Source organism: Gossypium arboreum, chromosome 9 (assembly GCF_025698485.1).
Source record: "Gossypium arboreum isolate Shixiya-1 chromosome 9, ASM2569848v2, whole genome shotgun sequence".
Classification (NCBI taxonomy): domain Eukaryota; kingdom Viridiplantae; phylum Streptophyta; class Magnoliopsida; order Malvales; family Malvaceae; genus Gossypium; species Gossypium arboreum.
The window spans coordinates 89318100-89334510 of record NC_069078.1 but is presented as its reverse complement, the minus strand read 5'-3'; the positions used below and the strand labels follow the sequence as shown (position 1 = coordinate 89334510).

At 36.2% G+C, this 16411-nt stretch overlaps 2 protein-coding genes across 4 annotated transcripts; both read left to right on the top strand.

The window, feature by feature from the left end:
• The first annotated feature begins 213 nt into the window (after positions 1-213).
• LOC108456788 (protein BONZAI 2-like) lies at positions 214-6824 on the top strand. 3 transcript variants are annotated; one of them, XM_017755457.2, is made up of 17 exons: positions 214-644; positions 996-1043; positions 1981-2129; positions 2230-2278; positions 2627-2683; positions 2915-3103; positions 3198-3332; positions 3661-3722; positions 3803-3905; positions 3991-4105; positions 5158-5234; positions 5319-5456; positions 5555-5719; positions 5853-5966; positions 6085-6181; positions 6292-6390; positions 6480-6824. In XM_017755457.2, the coding sequence occupies exons 1-16, from the start codon at positions 507-509 to the stop codon at positions 6384-6386; spliced, it is 1731 nt and encodes a 576-aa protein (XP_017610946.1). In that variant the 5' UTR covers positions 214-506; the 3' UTR covers positions 6387-6390; positions 6480-6824. The 3 variants fall into 3 exon arrangements, with proteins under 3 accessions (XP_017610946.1, XP_017610945.1, XP_017610947.1); XM_017755456.2 differs by having other exon boundaries at positions 6292-6401; XM_017755458.2 differs by having other exon boundaries at positions 557-644; positions 1944-2129; positions 6292-6401.
• Positions 6825-6935: 111 nt separating this feature from the next.
• LOC108456791 (uncharacterized) lies at positions 6936-9027 on the top strand. The gene is made up of 2 exons (XM_017755461.2): positions 6936-8087; positions 8732-9027. The coding sequence occupies exon 1, from the start codon at positions 7168-7170 to the stop codon at positions 8035-8037; it is 870 nt and encodes a 289-aa protein (XP_017610950.1). The 5' UTR covers positions 6936-7167; the 3' UTR covers positions 8038-8087; positions 8732-9027.
• The last annotated feature ends 7384 nt before the right edge of the window (positions 9028-16411 follow it).

The following is a 16411-nucleotide window of genomic DNA, read 5'->3' as shown; positions in this document are numbered from 1 at the left end:
AAAATTTTAATTGTTAATTTCTTTTATACATTTTTTAGTTAAAATTTGATTTAAATCTATATTTGGTTGAAATTTTTTAAATTTATATTTTGACTCGATTTGAATTCAACATTTTATTCATCAATGAATAAAATAATATAAAATTTAATGAACCTAGTTTCACATAATTTAATTTATAATATATATTTTTTTAAAAAGGGCTTCATAGATAGAAATAAGATAAAGTTGTATAACGACCCAAAACGCGCCTTTAGCTAGTTGTAGAAAAAAAAAAAGTAGTCAACAACTTGAAAGTTTTCTTTTTTTTTTTCTGGCCTGAACAACTTGAGAGCTCGATTTTAGTCTCCACTATTTCCATTTTTTTAATAAATATCGAAGACTCTGTCCTCTCTCTTTCTTTACTTCAATTTCTTTATAATTAATTTTTCCTTATTTTTTGAGCTCATGCATATATATTGTTTATGATTTGTCGAAGTTGAAAAAACAGCTCGTGAATACAGTTATAGATGGGAAATTGCTGCTCCGACGTCGGCGGCAGGATGGCAGCTGTTGGTGGCACCGCCGCCATCACTGGCAACCAAATCGACGCTGCCGACATGTACTTAAAATCTCGTGACATCCACGGCATCCTCTCTCAGATCGAGGTTTTTTTTTTTTTTTAGTGATACTAAGCAAATTGCCTAGTTTTAGCTTGTAATGAACGTTCGAATTTGCTTTGTTACCAAGCAGAGTTGATGATTCACTAATCTGTTTAACGCTGCTTCTTTTACGGCTTAATTTGACCATTTTTTTCAAATTTAGAGAATAGAAATTTCTAGGTTTAAATCACTATTTAGATTTGGAGTCTCTGGTTTTGATCAGTGTTGACTAGATAAGCTGGCGTCTATTACGCTTTATCTATATTTGTGAAAATTCTTCTTTTTACTTTGTTCTTTTGTTGCAAACTATTTGCCGTGGCATTGGCTCTTAAGTGTGATTTTTTTTTTTTTTTGCAGTTATCATTTTCTGCTACAAATTTGCGAGACCGGGATGTATTCTCCAAGGTATGTTCGTGTATGAATATGCTGGAAAGATAGACCCCAGCTTATTCGCTCTACAAGCAATGTAGTCATCAAATTCAATGTTGTAATTTTCCAATACCATACTTGTACTTTGCTGTTCAAATTGAATTATCGTGAACAATTGATTCAAGCTTATGGAAGTTCTGCTCTTAAGGGGTAGCCTTTGTTTGCATTAGTTTGATAGCTGGCATTAGAGTTTGTGGAGGGTTTTCTGGTGTGGGGTGACTTAATTATGCCTTTAAACAAGTGGAATTGGGAAGTTAAAATTAGGGAGTTCAAGTTCAGAAGGCACTCTGTATGGAGAAAGCCTTTGTAAACCTTTTTCTTTGAATTGAAACTTAGATGCCATATAGATAAGTTAATATTTGCATTTAATAAAATCAATAAAAAGATGCTAGCTCATATTTGTTGAGAAGAAGTACGATGCGTTCTTGCGTGATTGGTCATAACAGTAGTAGTTTGACCAAAGTTATAATTAAAGCCATGCTTCAAGTAAGAAATATTTGACGCACTCACATGATGCAAAGTACTTAAAGAACTCTTTAACTAATCCCATATCCAAATTGATCAAGAAATGTCTCTTAAAATCCTTGGGATATGATCTTAATGAATACAAAAATCATCTCACTAGCTCTAGGATTACTACCATCACTTTTATTGCCCCTTTTGTTCATATGATGATATTTCAAGAAAAATTTCTGAGATAGGGACAGATTTGAAAATCTATAATAAATGAAAAGTAAGCTTATGCTTAGCTTTAGTTTGAACGCTCAGTCCGCTCTTACAACATTTTCAATTGCAGTTGTTGTATCAATTAATCATTTTAGGTACTTTGCTGCCATCCTTAACTTGTTAATCATAAGAACCGTATTTTTGTTTCAGAAAACTTAGCCTGATACATAAGATTTGTTTGCTTTAGAGTGACCCGATGCTGGTGGTTTATATTAAAGAAAGAGATGGAGCAGTTATAGAAGTATTTCGTACTGAAGTAGTTCTCAATTCATTGAATCCTACATGGATCAAAAAGTACACAATTGCTTATCATTTTGAGGTTGTCCAAACCTTACTGTAAGTTCTATAGTTCCTATCCATTTTTTTTTTGGTCTGCGAAATGATGGTTTCATTTGTTTCATTGAAATTTACTTTGTTGGATCACACTTGATCACAGGTTTCATGTCTTTGATGTTGACACTCAGTTTCTCAATATTGAAGTAAAGGTATATTCGAGTAATGCTGCCTTTTCTTGTTCCTCCTTTCCAATCTTCCACTCATTTTAAATAGTTAAGTTTACACACTGAAAAACTCAGAAAATATGTATACTGTGTTTGTGATATACATTTTAAGTTTACACACTGAAAAACTTGGAGGAAATATGTATACTATTTTTGTGATAAATATTAGTCTTTGTTTTAGTTGTTTAGGATTTGTTTTCTTAGAAGTCATATTTTATTAGCATGCTTGATTCCACTTCTGTTATTGGAAATATACATAAGTTCCTCCTCAAATCATTCACGTGATATAACATATAAGCATGAAATATTTTATATGTACTCAATTCTGTGCAGATGCTTAAGCTGGAGGAGCAGCAATCTCTTGGTGAGGCAAGTTGTGCATTATCAGAGGTATAGCATTAGTATCTTCTAATTATATCTTTCCTTTTCTAGTTCCTGTCCTTGCTAACTATTTCACTGCAAGGATGTATTATATTGTAGTTGAGCTAGAATGCTTAGTTTAATTGCAAAACACATAGTTTTAAAATAAAACCTAGGGGTTGCCACATGCTGTTTTGCTTTACTTCGTTTTGTTAAATTTCTAAGTTTTTACTCATCAAAAAATTGTTTTTATGCCTTCAGATTGTAACCAAACCAAACAGGTCTTTAACCTTGGATCTTGTACGTAGAGTTGAATCTGTCTCATCAACCCATTCCCAACACCATGGAAAACTTACTGTGCATGCTGAGGAATGCTTTAGCTCAAGGACTACAGCAGAGATGATGTTAAGTTGTTTAGATTTGGAATCTAAGGATCTCTTCTCAAAATGCGTATGCACCGCTGATTTCAAGTTTACTTTCTTTTTGTTATATTTTATCAGGAATATTAGTTATCATTTGGTGCACTTCTGGACTTATTTTGCAGGACCCCTTTTTGGTAATATCAAAACTTGTGGAGAGTGGGATTTCGATTCCTGTATGTAAAACTGAAATCTTAAAGAATGATCATAACCCAACATGGAAGCCAGTATTTTTGAATATTCAACAAGTAGGAAGCAAGGTATAGAACGTTTTTGTAGTACTTTTTGACAAAAACTACTATATCTGTACTTTGTTACATGCCGCTGCTAATTTGGTCTAATGTTGGCCTTTTCAGGCCTTGTGAGAGATCAACGATTTTCCTTTCAATCAGTTTGTTCATTTAGTTCTTTTATAGTTGCATTTGGTTATTTCTACTGGGCTGTCTCTCAATTCAATCAGCTATATAAACATTCATGTGTCATGAGCAGATGTTTTCATGTTTGATGTTGAGCATCTATTAATATGTTAGCCTTTTTGTTGTTGTTTCTTGCTCGTCTTATGAATTTTGTTTTCTAATAAACATGCAGGATAGTCCATTAGTGATAGAGTGCTTTAACTTCAATAGCAATGGGAAGCATGATCTGATTGGGTAATTGTAGATCCTATTTTCCTTTTTCCTTATCCCGTTGGAAACTTGCTGATTTATCTTCCTTTCTTGGGTTTAATCAGAAAAGTCCAGAAGTCACTAGCAGATTTGGAAAAGATTCATTCTGGAAGGGAAGGAGAAAATTTATTTTTGCCAACTCTGGTTGGGCATGATTGCGAGAACAAGGTATAACTATATGAACTGGAATTAATTGAATAATGCAATTTTCATTTACTAGGCTTTATTTTGGTATTTGCCAACCTTTTTGCAGATATTAAAAAGCAAGCTTTTCGTGGAAAAATTCTCTGAGACTATCCAACATACCTTCCTGGATTACCTGGCTGGGGGATTTGAACTTAACTTTATGGTGGCTATTGATTTTACAGGTACTATCCGGTTTACTAGTACCATAGACAAAATTTTCTTATGGACCTTATTACTTTCTTTCAATTAACTTTTAGGAGGTCAAAGCATCAAGTCAGGTAGTCAGCTATGTCGTATATGGAATTCTTTTTGTTTGTGCTGGTCTTATTTCTCATTTGCATTTGAGTTATATGTCAATCTTTTATGTTAAAAGATTAAGTCTGCTTGGACGCACAAAGCATAATCATTATTTCCCCTTTAGTCATCTTGGGTACATCAAGATGCCATGCACTTGGATACTCCCTTTTCGTTTCATAGCATCTTGCAACATGGATATTTTCACCATATTTATATTCAGAATTTCAAAGCTCTTATTTATGGCCTTTTCCATTGTGTTTTGTGTATTTATTGCAAGTTTTTTGTATTACTGTTCGGTTGGAAAAGTGACATGCGTGTTCTTACTTTAGAAATGTCCATTCAAATTTTTATTAGTGGTCTTTGTACCTTTAGCAAATTTGCAACCCAAGCCTTTCAGAATCAGCATTATCATGATCAAAGGTCCCTATACACCATATATTGCTTTATTAGTCCCTTAACACCAAATTTACAATTGGGCTCGCAGTTAAACTCCTCTGATAATATTCTCTGCTTTGCTGGGAAGACAAATTGATTTCCTTAAAATTTTAACCAATGTAGAACAGGTTCTGAAAAATTGTGAACTTAAGGAAGATATTCAGTATAGTAAATAGTAACACAAGTAAGCCAGTATGAATATAAATCTGGCCTATGGTGAACTTTTTGGATTAAAAATATAGTTGTGAATTGAACAAACAATTTTTAAGAGCACGAAGATCATTACTGCTATCATCTCTTCTTGTTTCTTGATGTTCCCTTCTCCCTGTACTTTTAAAAGATTTTATAGGATGAATACCTAAAATATGGCCATAGGATTTGGTTTTATAAATTTGAAACTGTTAGTTGTATGGATATATGTTGAAGATATCATGCTGCACATGCTGCTTCCCAAAAGTGCCATAGGTTATGCACATTTCAACTTTTAATTCTGGTCTATCAGCTTCAAATGGAAATCCCCGTCTTCCTGATTCCTTGCATTACATTGATCCATCTGGACGGCAGAATGCATACCAGAAAGTAAGAATTGAAAGTTCTCCATAAATTTTTCCTTTTTTCCTTTTTTGGGGACCCAACAATATGTGAGTGCATCTTTTCAACCAGGCAATCTATGAGGTTGGAGAAGTATTGCAGTTCTATGATACAGACAAGTGTTTTCCTGCATGGGGATTTGGAGCACGGCCCATTGATGGTCCAGTTTCTCATTGTTTCAACTTGAATGGAAGCAATAACTACTGTAAGGTAAGTAGTTGCAGTCACAAATATATTTTCAGTGCATCTTTTGCTCGTCTTTTACTCTCTGTGTCCAAAATATTAACCAATTATGCATTCTCTCCCAGGTTGAAGGAATCCGAGGCATTATGATGGCCTATACAAGCGCCCTTTTCAATGTTTCACTTGCAGGACCAACACTATTTGGACATGTGATTAACAAAGCTGCACTAATTGCCAGCCAATCTCTTGCAGATGAAGCTCAAAAGTACTTTGTTTTGTTGATTATCACGGTAAGATGTAGGGAAGAAAGGGATTTCTTTTGGGAACTTGTATGTAAATGGTATCCGTAGCTGACATTCATTCTTTATTAGAAAATGGTTGCTAAATTTTCCACTGCGTCTCATACTTGTTAATGTTGTCTAGGATGGAGTTGTGACCGATCTCCAAGAAACCAAAGATGCACTGGTAAAAGCATCAGATCTCCCACTGTCGATCCTCATTGTTGGAGTTGGAGGAGCAGACTTCAAAGAAATGGAGGTACTTACTACTTAAAAGATTTTTATATCCATTTGAGTGAGAAGGATTGCTTCATTAATGGCGGGTACTTGACTAGAAGACTCAATTGAGTTATCAAATTACTAAACCTATTTTACAGATTTTAGATGCAGACAAAGGGGAAAGACTTGAAAGCTCGACCGGACGTGTTGCTTCACGTGATATTGTTCAATTTGTTCCATTTAGGGATGTACAAGGTTAGTCGTCTACTCATTCCAATGGTACTATGCAAAAAAAATAAGAAGAAGAATTAAAATGCTTGGGAAATGAGTTGTAGTTAGGTTATAACTATCGTTTTCCATTGCAGGTGGTGAAGTATCTATTGTTCAAGCGCTTTTGGCTGAATTACCGACACAATTTTTAACCTATATGCGAAGCAGAGATATTAAACCCAGGATCTGATTTTGTAAAAGCATTGTACATATCAAAATCCATTTTTTCTGTTTTCGTTTTCATACCTGAGTTTGTCTCTTATCAATTGTCATAATGTTTCAGTTTTTTGAGGCATGTTGTATCAAAGTCAAGCAATCATGCTTCTTGAGAGGCAACGAAAGATGAATATATATATTCATACCACGTTGCATTGAAGATTGATCAGGTCAACAAAAGCTTCACCTTGATTCCTAGTTATTGGAACTAAGGGTTCAACACTCTACCAACAGATCATACGGCTACTGAAAACACCTAGCTTTTGCTACTCGGCTGACAGGACATTCTTGTCTCACATCCTGTGTCCTTGATGGGTTGTAGGGAGGGATTTAATAGATTACGTAAGGTTTAAGAAATGTTTTGTTGTTGAAAAGCTACCATTATCTTAAAGGAAGAACTTTACTATTGAAATCTAGTAGAATTTTACCGACTTTTATTTTGGCAAGAGAATGCAAGATAATGAACAGATAAATAAAGTAAATAACAAAACAAAATTTAAATTGGATTATACCAACAGCTACAACCAACAGTCACTCAAACTTCACTTAATTACAAATTTGAGAGACGAGGAGGATAATCAAAGAAGCAAAGTTGAGAAGACTTTGGTCGGTTCTTCTAAGAAAAGACCAGAGGGACACGCGTCGCTAACGCAACATCCGCCATTCACTCTCTTCACTTCACCACTTTATTTCTCTCTCTCCACCCAAACTGCAGAGCCCAAAACTCCTCCTTTTTATCTGATAAAAACAAACCCATGGCGGATATACAGCCATCAGATGCCCAGTTAAATGGCGTCGTAGCACCCCTAGTCGTGGCTTCATCCGACACCGTTGGACCCAAACGCCAGAGACGTCCCAGCGTACGTTTAGGCGATATTGGCGGTGACCAACCCCACGATTCTCATCTCCGAAGGCCCTCCTCCTCTTCTGCCGCCACCAAGCCATGGAAACACCAACCCCACTCCACCGCCGCTGTCACTTCTAAGTCATTCAAGACTCGCGCCCTAACCAATCTCACCACTGACGATGATGAAACTGAAGCTGACCACAACAACACCAATTTGGATGGTGTTGCAATTGCTAGCTGGAGGGTCAAAGATTTCAACAAACGGGGCTCCGCCACTAAACGGGTCCGCTCGAATTGGGTCCCCAAACTCGACGATTTCAGCGGCGGAAACGTCATAATCAACGGCAACAGTACCAACACTACTAACAACAACAATTTAGAAACAGATGATAGATATAGTGGTGATCAAGATAACGATGATTTCGACATGGAGAACTCGGAAAGTCCCATGAAAGAGCACAGTCCAGTTCATTCTTTGGATAACATGGCCAATGAAAGGGAACTTCTTTATCAAAGGAGGCCAATTCGTACAAGGGTTTCGGATCGGGCGGACTTATCCGATTCCGACATAAGGCCGTGTGAGGAAGATGGGGTTAGGATATGGTTAAACAGTTTGGGTTTAGGAAGGTACGCCCCTATTTTCGAGATCCATGAAGTGGATGATGAGGTTTTGCCATTGTTGACATTGGAAGATTTGAAAGATATGGGAATAAATGCAGTGGGTTCAAGAAGGAAAATGTTTTGCGCAATCCAGAAGCTTGGTGAAGGTTTTTCCTAACATATTTCAAAATGGATTTTTGGAAGGAGAATTTGATCAGCCATGGCAATGTAAGAGCTTCAGCCTTATGTTCAACTTCCTTTTTTTGTTGTAGAAAAATAGGCGAATCAAATCAATAGGTAGTTTTTGTGCTTTTGTTAAGGTAGTACTAAGCTAACTGTTGTTGATTGAGAACTTAAATGGAAAACAGTGAAAGAATATAAGCTTTTGTTTTGGTTATAAGGAAAGTGATTAACAATATCAGACAATTTCAACCGTTTTGCTTATGGTTTTCTCATTCTTCTTGATTAATGAAATGGAATGTGTTTTTACAATTAGATACTAGAAATGCTCTTTCTATGTTGATTATCATCGCATATTCTTATTCGAGCTCGAAATTAAACAAGGACGCAATCGCTCGAGGGATGTTTGTCTGGATTTAAGTAGTTGTTTCTTGTTTTTATTGTGAATTTACTATGGACTGGCTATAGACATCTTCGCATTTCATTTCTACACTTCTGTGCTCCTTCGGCATTTCCATACTACTTTATATGCATTTATATCTCAAGTACTTTAAATTACTCAGATTCGGGTGTGAATGTTGGGTACGGGTATGTATCCGACATGAGTATGCTCAATTTTCTTTTCTATGTTTTTCCATATAGTTGGAGAACCATACCCTCCATAACAATGTCCGAATATGTGCTCGATACAGGTGTCCACACGGAAAATGAGGAGTTGGAGCATATACCTAGTCCTCTAGAACTTTCCTCGTACCATGCAAATTGTGTTTTAGGATGAAAAAAAAAAAAAACATGTTTGAATTTCTGTTTGCCTTAATTGCACTTTCTCATCATGGTTATGTAAATATTTAGTTGGCAAGTAAACAAATACTGCTACTCACCTCAAGCACGGTTCCCATTGTTGAAAATTTCTTGTATGTTAAGCTGTTATCATTCAGTACCTTCTGTTCAATATGCATAAGATATTAGAGTTTTCTATGGCCTAAAATCCCGTAAGCCATCCGTTTAAGGTGTCAGTAAGTTTCTGTGCCTTAATATCGACCCGCACTGATTGAATCAGAGGAGAGAGGCCACACATCAGTAAGTTTCTTATTGCAGATATGGTTTTTGCCATTCTATTTTAACCTAAAAAAGGTGCACGAGTGCTTTAAGTAGTTTGTGCACCTGAAACTCGATAGCTTTTCCAATGGTGGATAGGTACATTTAAGATCTTTTATGCATGGAAGAGATGTTGGTCAAGTATGAAAGATAAGAGGCAGTCAGGATAGCCAAAGGTGACTGGCCACTAAGCATTAGAAGGACTATAATTACGTGCAAGTGAAGTGGGAGTCTCAAGAGAGATGAAACTGACCTTCCTTCTCCACAAAATCCTTGTTTGGATATAGGCAAGTCATCCTTGGCTACCCAACAAGACTCTTTAATCTCGATACAAGACCCCTCTTCCTCAAACTTAAGAATAAGCATCGAGAAAGGCTAAATTTATAGCCATTGACAAAAAGAAAAAAAGATTCCAGGTGCCTGCAAAACTAGCAGTTTCACGCCTACATTGATTATGGTTTTATAAGCAAGGCCAACTGTTCCACATGGGCATGGTGGTGACAGAATATATTCCAGTAGTGTGTTTAAAAGGACCATACCCACGATTGTATCGGTCAATTTGCTATACCTGGTGTTTCCCTTACAACAAATCAAACAAATATGGAATAAAACTAAAGGGAAAAGGTTAGCCATGTTGCAATGTCGAGGGACATGTTGGTTAAGCAACTTGCAATGAATCAAGTTGAAATGATGTTAATTAAGTAACGTTTTAACGTAGTAAACCAATCCAATTTGGCTTTTGTTTCTTTCTATTAAACTAGATATTACCTAAAATCTAAATATTTCTATAACCAACTTTTATTCTTGAATTGCGTAAAAATTAAAATTTTCTACTTTTGCTCTTGGTTAAAAAAATAGTTTTGCAAAATATTTTTTGTGCCAAAAGTACTTTGAAAAATTTAATAAGTATTTTGTTTAGCGATACTTTTTGTCGTAAGAGTGCTTCTTAAAAACAATGCTAAACTTGTCAGAAAATGCCTTTACATTGTTGCATCTTCCATTCATATTTTAACATTTGGCTCCATTCTCCTCCAAAACCTAAACTTGTCAAACAAATTTTAATAATTTTTTTTATCGGCTAAATATTGAAAGTAAGAAATTCAACAATTTTACTATACTGAGCTCTCGATGTGTGCTTTAATCCATAAATTGTTTTCTGCAACTTACATACATAATCAAGATGACCTTGACTCTAGAAGCCCATCAACTAGTTTATGTAGATCTCGTGATCCAACTCTTCAAGCAAAAATGCATTCTTCACATCCATTTGCAAGAGGTTGTAATCGTTGCTAGCGGCGGTTAATGGTAGTAAGATTCACTTTATGTGATCTCCCAGAGATGTATCTGACTTTGATATCGAAAACAAATTTTCACATTACTATTAATCTCACAAGAAAATGTTGCAAAATAGAAAAGAAAGGAAATATTACTAAAAGCTCTAGAAGAAAGAATGGTTGATAATACTTTATTTGGCGAAAGTTAGTACAATTTTAAATGCATAAAAGGTTGAGTATTTAGATTTGAATTTTATTATGTGCTATTTTATATATAGATTTTAGTTTGATGAGTTAGTTTTAATTCAAATTTCTATTGTTTTTAATTCGTTTGTATTTTATATTTATTTTATTTTATTTTATAATTACTCGAATATATATTTATGAGGTTAGTATTATATTTATACAAGCTTAGAGAGAAGAAAAACAAAGTGTGAAATGGTGATGTATTGTTAAAAGATGTTTGTCAATAATTAAAAAATTGGTGTTGTTTTTACTTGTTAATGGAAACTGTATATTTATTAAGTTTGAAATATGATGAGTCCATCTAATATATATTCATAGATGATAGATGGTATAATTGTCTAATCATTGTAGCTCTGCATTGCCGACAAACTCATACTACTTTTTCAATTTCTTAAATTATATGCTGCTTCCATACAAAAGAAAGGATATTTGGTTTGGTGACAAATAACAGCTAATGCCCTCACACTCACATATTTGCCCTCTCTACCCTACTTGTAAATATATAATTTTACACCAAAGTCGCTTTTATTTTTTTAATTAATTTTTATCTACATGTCATTATTTATTCTATATGTTATGTTAATAAATAATCTTAAAAATAAAATAAATATTATGAAGTACATGTATATTGTTGTTATGTTTTAACCAAAGACCTTCTTTAAATGGTTGGTAATTAAAATTAATTTTTTATTTAATTCTTTATAAAAGGTAAAAGGATTAAATTTAATAAAAATAAAAATATTAAATTCTAAATTTAGTCTGTTGTTAATGTTAGGTATGGGTCCCACTATGTGAGGAATCCATATTTTCTGCCACAATGTTTTACCTTCTTTTTAGTTTTGTCAAAAGCCATTTTTCTGGGGGGCTTTTACGTGGGAGTGGGCAGCATTCTTAAGAGAGAAAAATTCTCAATTTCATCCAGAGAAAGAGAGTGAGATTGAAGCTCGTTGGAGAAAAAGAGAGAAGAGAAAAATCAGTTTTTCAAGTTTGGTGCAGCAGTGATCAACTCTTCGATCGAAGGTTCATCTGTGGTTCAATTGAGCTGATTTTTGGACAGCAGCTAGACGATAAGGTGTTTTTGACTTTGTACGGTCGGATTTTTCATCCGAGTCTTGTAGCATCGGAAATACCCGTTTTTCAGCAGCTGCATTTTTGGTGATGTTCTCCCATTTTTCTCTCTTTTGCTAAAGATTACATATTGTTAGCCTTGTTGAAGTTGAATGCTTGTCGTAGGCTTGATATTGTGATCTTGTTGTAGGCTTGATATTGTGATCTTGTTGTAGGCTTGATATTGTGATCTTGTAGTCTAACATTTGATGATAGTGGAGCTCTTTATCGGACTCTAAAGTCCAATGGTTTTTACCTTTAATTTAGAGGGGTTTTCCACGTAAAAATATCGGTGTATCTATTTATTTTTTTTGTGGTTGCATTAGTCGATTTTTGGTTGATTAACGTTGCTAGAGAACATATTTTGTGCTATTGTGCTTGCCATAATTTTTTATAGGAGTTATAGGGTGAGAAAGAACACCGGTTGTGCTTTCGCTTTGTTTCGGTTGTTCGATTTTTTCCCAACAAATTGGTATCAGAGCTTGGTTATTGTGTCAGATAATTATGGAAATTAATACGAGCAAGATGATTATGTTGAATGGCACAAATTATCAACTTTGACGGAATAAAATGAAGGACTTGTTGTTTTTGAAGGCTTTGCATCTTTCGGTCTTTACTACTCAAAAACCCGATTCAAAAAGTGATGAAGAATGGGAATTTGAGCATCAACAAGTGTGTGCCTTTATTCGGCAATTTGTTGAAGAAAATGTTTACAACCACATTGATCAGGAGACACATGCTCGAACATTGTGGGAGAAGCTTGAAAGCTTGTATGCTTCGAGGTCGGGCAATAACAAGTTGTTTTTACTGAAGAAAATGATGGCGCTGAAATATAAAGAAGGAATGTCTATAGCTGACCATGTTAGTGAATTTCAGAGTGTGATGAATCAGTTGCTTGGTATGGGTGTCAAATTTGATGACGGGATTTTAGAACTTTGGTTGCTTGCTACTCTACCAGACTCTTGGGAGACCTTTCGGTCTCGCTCATTAATCTCCTTACGAGGTATTATTACTTTGGATTTGGCTAAGAGTGGTGTGTTGAATGAAGAGGTTAGAAGAAGATCTCAGGGTTCTACATCACAGTCCGATGTGTTGGTTATCGAGAGCAGGGGGAAAAACAGAGACAAAGATGGAAAGGGTAGAGATAAAAGCCGAAGCAAGTCAAGATCGAGATACAAGAATCTTGAGTGTCATCATTGTGGTAAGAAAGGTCATATCAAGAAATATTACTTCAAGTGGAAGAAAGAGAACAAAGGTGGTGGTGATAAACACGATCGGAATGACGATGAAAAATCCGAGCGTGTTGCTCCTGTTGCTCGTGAAGATCTATTAGTTATTTGTGATGAGAAATTGGTCAACCTAGCATGCGACGAGACTAGTTGGGTGATTGATACTGGTGCATCACTTCATGTCACGTCGAGGAAGGAATTCTTCACATATTATACTCCTGGTGATTTTGGGGTATTGAAGATGGGTAATGACGGTTTGGTTTCGGTTATTGGTATGGGAGATGTTAGCTTGGTGAGTAACAATGGAACAAAGTTAACTCTTAAGGATGTCAGACATGCACCTGATATCCGTTTGAATTTGATTTCTGCAGGAAAGCTTGATGATGAGGGATTCTGTAACACCTTCAATGAAGGGCAGTGGAAGCTGACTAAAGGCTCCTTGGTTGTGGCTCGAGGAAAGAAGAGCTCAAATTTGTACTTGATGCAAGCTTTAACTTCTCGAGAGACGGTGAATGTGACAGTGAATGACAACTCAACTGAGTTGTGGCATAAACGACTCAGTCACATGAGTGAGAAGGGGCTTAACTGTTTAGCGAAGAAGAATCAACTTTCGGGTTTGAAGAATGCTACACTGAAGAATTATGCTCATTGTCTAGCAGGAAAACAGATAAGAGTTTCATTTAGAAGCCATTCTCCTCATAGAAAATCAGAGTTACTAGAGTTGGTCCATTCAGATATTTGTGGTCTGATAAAAGTAAGATCACATGGTGGTGCACTTTACTTTGTAACTTTCATTGATGATTGTTCAAGAAAGCTATGGGTTTACTCTAAAAATCAAGCCTTTGAGGTCTAAAAATCAAGCCTTTGAGGTGTTTAAACAGTTTCAAGCATCAGTTGAAAGAGAAACAGGGAAGAAGTTGAAGTGCATTCGTACTAATAATGGTGGCGAGTACACAGGGTCGTTTCATGAGTATTGTCTGCGACAGGGAATCAGACATCAGAAAACACCACCAAAGACTCCACAGTTAAATGGGTTAGCTGAAAGAATGAACCGAACATTGATTGAGAGAGTCAGATGTTTATTGTCAGATGCAAAGTTGCCAAGATCGTTTTGGGCTGAAGCTTTGAATACAGTGACACATGTGATAAATCTGTCTCCTAGTGTTCCTTTGAAAGGTGATGTGCCAGATAGAGTTTGGTTTGGTAAAGACGTGGCATATGATCACCTACGTGTGTTCGGTTGTAAAGCATTTGTTCATGTTCCAAAGGATGAAAGATCCAAGTTGGATGCCAAGGCTCGACAATGCATTTTTATTGGTTATGGTCTAGATGGTGAGTTTGGTTATAGACTCTATGATCCAGTTCAGAAGAAACTCGTGAGAAGCAGAGATGTTGTCTTCATTGAAGATCAGTCCATTGATAACATTGATAAGACGGAGAAAGTGGATTCACAAGGTAGTGGTGACTTGATCGATGTGAATCCGGTTCCTCTAGACTCTTCACCAGATCCTATCCAGGATGATGTGCATGGTGATGTTAGTAGTGACCATCAGACTATAGGTGACTTTGATACTCCCATGGATGATGTTCTGAATGATCAACAACAAACACCTATAGCTCCACCAGCAGTTCGACTTCGAAGGTCTTCTAGAGATCGACGATCTTTTGTCAGGTATTCTCCTGATGAATATGTTCTTTTGACTGACGGGGGAGAACCTGAATGTTATAAAGAGGCTATGGAGAGTGATGCAAAGATCAGTGGGTTGAAGGGATGAAAGACGAACTTCAATCTTTGCATGAGAACCATACCTTTGAATTGGTGAAACTGCCTAAGGGCAAAAGAGCTTTGAAGAATTGGTGGGTTTACAGGTTGAAGTAAGAAGAGAAGTCTTCATCTCCACGATACAAAGCTAGATTGGTCGTCAAGGGTTATACTCAGAAAAAGGGGGTTGATTTTGAAGAAATATTTTATCCGGTTGTGAAGATGTCCTCTATCAGAACTATACTGAGTTTGGCAGCTTGTTATGACTTAGAGGTTGAACAAATGGATGTGAAAACTACTTTTCTTCATGGTGACTTGGAAGAAGAGATTTACATGGAGCAGCCAGAGGGTTTTGTTGCACAAGGGAAAGAGGATTATATGTGCAGATTGAAGAAAAGCTTGTATGGTTTGAAGCAAGCTCCAAGGCAATGGTACAAGAAGTTTGAGTCTGTTATGGGGGAGCAAGGCTACAAGAAGACTACTTCTGATCATTGTGTATTTGTTAAGAGATTCTCTGGTGATGATTTTATTATTCTTTTGCTCTATGTTGATGATATGCTTATTGTTGGTCAGAATGCTTCTAGAATTGAGAAGTTGAAACAAAAGTTGAGTAAATCCTTTGCAATGAAGGATTTGGGGCCAGCAAAGCAAATTCTTGGCATAAGATTGATACGTGATAGAAAGGCTAAGAAATTATAGTTATCACAAGAGAGGTACATTGAGAAAGTACTTCAAAGGTTTAGTATGGACAAAGCTAAAGCGGTGAATACTCCATTTGCTATGCACTTTAGATTGAGTGTCAAGCATAGTCCTTCCACAGAAAAGGAGAAGGAAGAGATGCAGAAAATTCCTTACTCTTTAGCCGTGGGTAGTTTGATGTACGCAATGGTTTGCACGAGACCAGACTTGGCTTATGCTGTTGGTACAGTTAGTCGGTTTCTTTCTAATCCAGGCAGAGAGCATTGGAATGCAGTGAAGTGGATTATGAGATATCTTCGTGGCACTTCCAACATGAAACTTTGTTTCGGCAATGAGAAACCTGTTCTTGTTGGGTATACAGATTCAGACATGGCCGGAGACATTGACTCGAGGAGATCGACTTCAGGTTATTTAATCACTTATGCAGGGGGAGCTGTGGCATGGCAATCAAGACTGCAAAAGTGTGTTGCATTGTCCACCACTGAATCAGAGTTCATTGCAGCAACCGAAGCGTGTAAGAAGATGCTTTGGATGAAGAAGTTTGTGCATGAGCTTGGTTTTACTAAGGAGAAGTATGTCCTGTATTGTGATAGCCAGAGTGCTATTCATCTTGGTAATAACTCAACTTTTCATGCTAGATCTAAGCATACTGATGTCAAGTACCATTGGATACGAGATGTTCTTGAAGCTAAGCTATTAGAGCTTGAGAAGATACACACTAATGATAATGGTGTTGATATGTTGACAAAGGGCTTACCAAGAGGAAAGTTTGAAGCATGTTGTTTGACCTCCGGCATGGAGGCATTGCCCATATAGTTGGAGGTGGAGATTTGTTGGGTATGGGTCCCACTATGTGAGGAACCCATATTTTTTGCCACAATGTTTTGCCTTCTTTTTGGTTTTGTCAAAATCCATTTTTGGGGGAGCTTTTACGTGGGAGTGGGCAGCATTCTTAAG